At 37.0% G+C, this 2,166-nt stretch overlaps 1 protein-coding gene across 1 annotated transcript in view; it reads right to left on the reverse strand.

The window, feature by feature from the left end:
• LOC109833398 (protein CHROMATIN REMODELING 4-like) overlaps positions 1,443 to 2,166 on the reverse strand; it is an 18,051-nt gene continuing 17,327 nt past the window's right edge. Inside the window, 1 exon segment of the mRNA XM_020401051.1 lies at positions 1,443 to 2,166. This exon segment is cut by the window's right edge and continues 688 nt beyond it. Within this exon segment, the coding sequence (XP_020256640.1) occupies positions 2,143 to 2,166 (24 nt within the window). The 3' untranslated portion in view covers positions 1,443 to 2,142.

Here is a 2,166-nt window from a genome sequence, read left to right on the forward strand (position 1 = left end):
ACGGTGCTCATGTAGAAGTAACTCCAATACCAGTATTACTCCAATTACCTGCATTAAGAATTTGTTGAACCTTTCATGAAGTTAACCAAAGTTTACGAGCTCGTTCATGAGAGGCCATAATGTTTGTCAGTTTGCATAGCTTGCAGTATGCATACAAGTATCAGCCAGCATTGACCAACCTCACCATCGACATCTATGCTTTTTCCCAAAATAAAAATAAAATAAAGGGGAAAAAAAGAGGTTGACAAAATCAGGTTTTTCATTTTGGGCTGAAAGTTTAAAATGATCCCGTCTGGTCTTTTGTTATTTTACTTACAACAAGAACAAATATAAAAAAACTGGAAGCAAGAGACTGATGTCATGACTCACACGTATAAAAGGAGTACTACTGACGTCCAAGGAAAATAAAATGTCCGTTCCTAGTCCTAATTCTAGGAAAAGAATCCTTCATGTTAACACATACTGAAAAAATAGAGGCCAGATAAAATACTGCATCATGTCGAGATAGGAATTTTACCGGTCAGAGATTAAATTATGCTTTCCCAGCATTATCAAACAGTTAATAAACGATAATTCATAATATCTGCGATGAACCATTAATGGCAGAGACACCCCTAAATGCAAGGAGGGAAACATCAGGAATAGATGCCGGTTTCATTTTCCCATTCATTCCATGCAAAGAAATTAGAAACAACAATTTCTTCTGACTGATTGAAAAGCTAACATGTCCCTACTATGTAATGAAGAAAAAACGACCGAATAGACTCACCTTGTCATGTATGAATGAACCATCAAACTTCCTTCAAGTTCCTCTGAACGAGGACCCAGTTCCCAGGGGAAATTAGCTTTCGGAATTCCACCAAGTTCCAGGAATCCAACGAGCAAATATTATCTGATCTCACTGTGAGCAGTAACGAACTGATAATGCATCTAGAATACAACATAAATAGGAAACAGATACTGAGATACTAGTACAAACAAATCATAAAAGAAACAGAGTTTGCACGAAACATAGTGGCCACACCATCAGAAGAATGCAGTGAATAGAAAAGGCAATAGGGAGCACGCTAAACACCTATCTGTTCTTGCAAAATATGCAAGTTGCGTTGAAGAGATAAGGGCTCTACTTATATGTCAAAAAAAAATCGGCAATGTTATAAAAAATCACACTGAAATGGAAATGTTTAATGAGTAAAATGGAGAGCTTTTGGAGGGAAAGAAGATCATGATTCACAACATGAGAATTCATAAAAAATATATATATGCAGCGGAAACCTTCACTAGTACAAATTAGTTAGATGGGTCACATGCAAGGGTATGGAAGTAGATTTCACGAGAACTATGGTTAAAATAAAACAAGTCAAAATAATACATAAACAATGGAAGGAATATGATTATATGAATATTCGTCCTCCTTTGTTCCAAATAGAGGGACAAAACTATGAAACAAAAATACCAAGATCGAAAATATTATATTTCTCATTTGAAACTTTACAGGGAGTCTTATCCTATTTTCCTCTAAGACAACAATCCCTCTGTTACTCTTCAGACAAAACAGCACAGGTCCAAGACCTGACATTAAAACAAAGAGTAAAGGATAAAATTTGAAACCACAAAAAAAAATTATTGTTTTAGGATTCTTGTTCAATTTTTTCCTCATCTGATACAGTTTCTTCCGATGAAACTTCTTCAACTTTAATCTGGTTAGGCTCACATTGACCTGATTGAGTCTTACTTGAGTCACTGCTTTCATTCCTATCAGCCTCCTTATCCTTTACCTTCTCCAAACTGGAAGTAAGGGACTTCATGCTTGCCTCCTCTTTTACATGGATTCCGTCAGCATCTCCAGGCACACCTTTTTCAGCCTCGTCAAAAGTTTGTAAGTTCTCAGGCAGCGGTAATTCATTCTTTTGATGGCTAGGGCTTGGCATACCAGGTGCTATTGGTGTTGATGTTACAGAATGCACAGAAGTTACTAAATGAGTTACATCTGGAGATAGTTCCAACTTTGTGCTCGACTCCTTTACCGGAATATCAAAAGATGGTGAATTCAAATTCAGGTTCAGTGATGGGAGGCTAGATCCAGGGTCAGTTCTTGTCAGTATTGGTGGTGCTGGAGGAATGGAGCTCGAAGAAACATCATCAAAACTCGTCATTGTATTGGAG

Source organism: Asparagus officinalis, chromosome 3 (assembly GCF_001876935.1).
Source record: "Asparagus officinalis chromosome 3, Aspof.V1, whole genome shotgun sequence".
Taxonomy (NCBI): Eukaryota; Viridiplantae; Streptophyta; class Magnoliopsida; order Asparagales; family Asparagaceae; genus Asparagus; species Asparagus officinalis.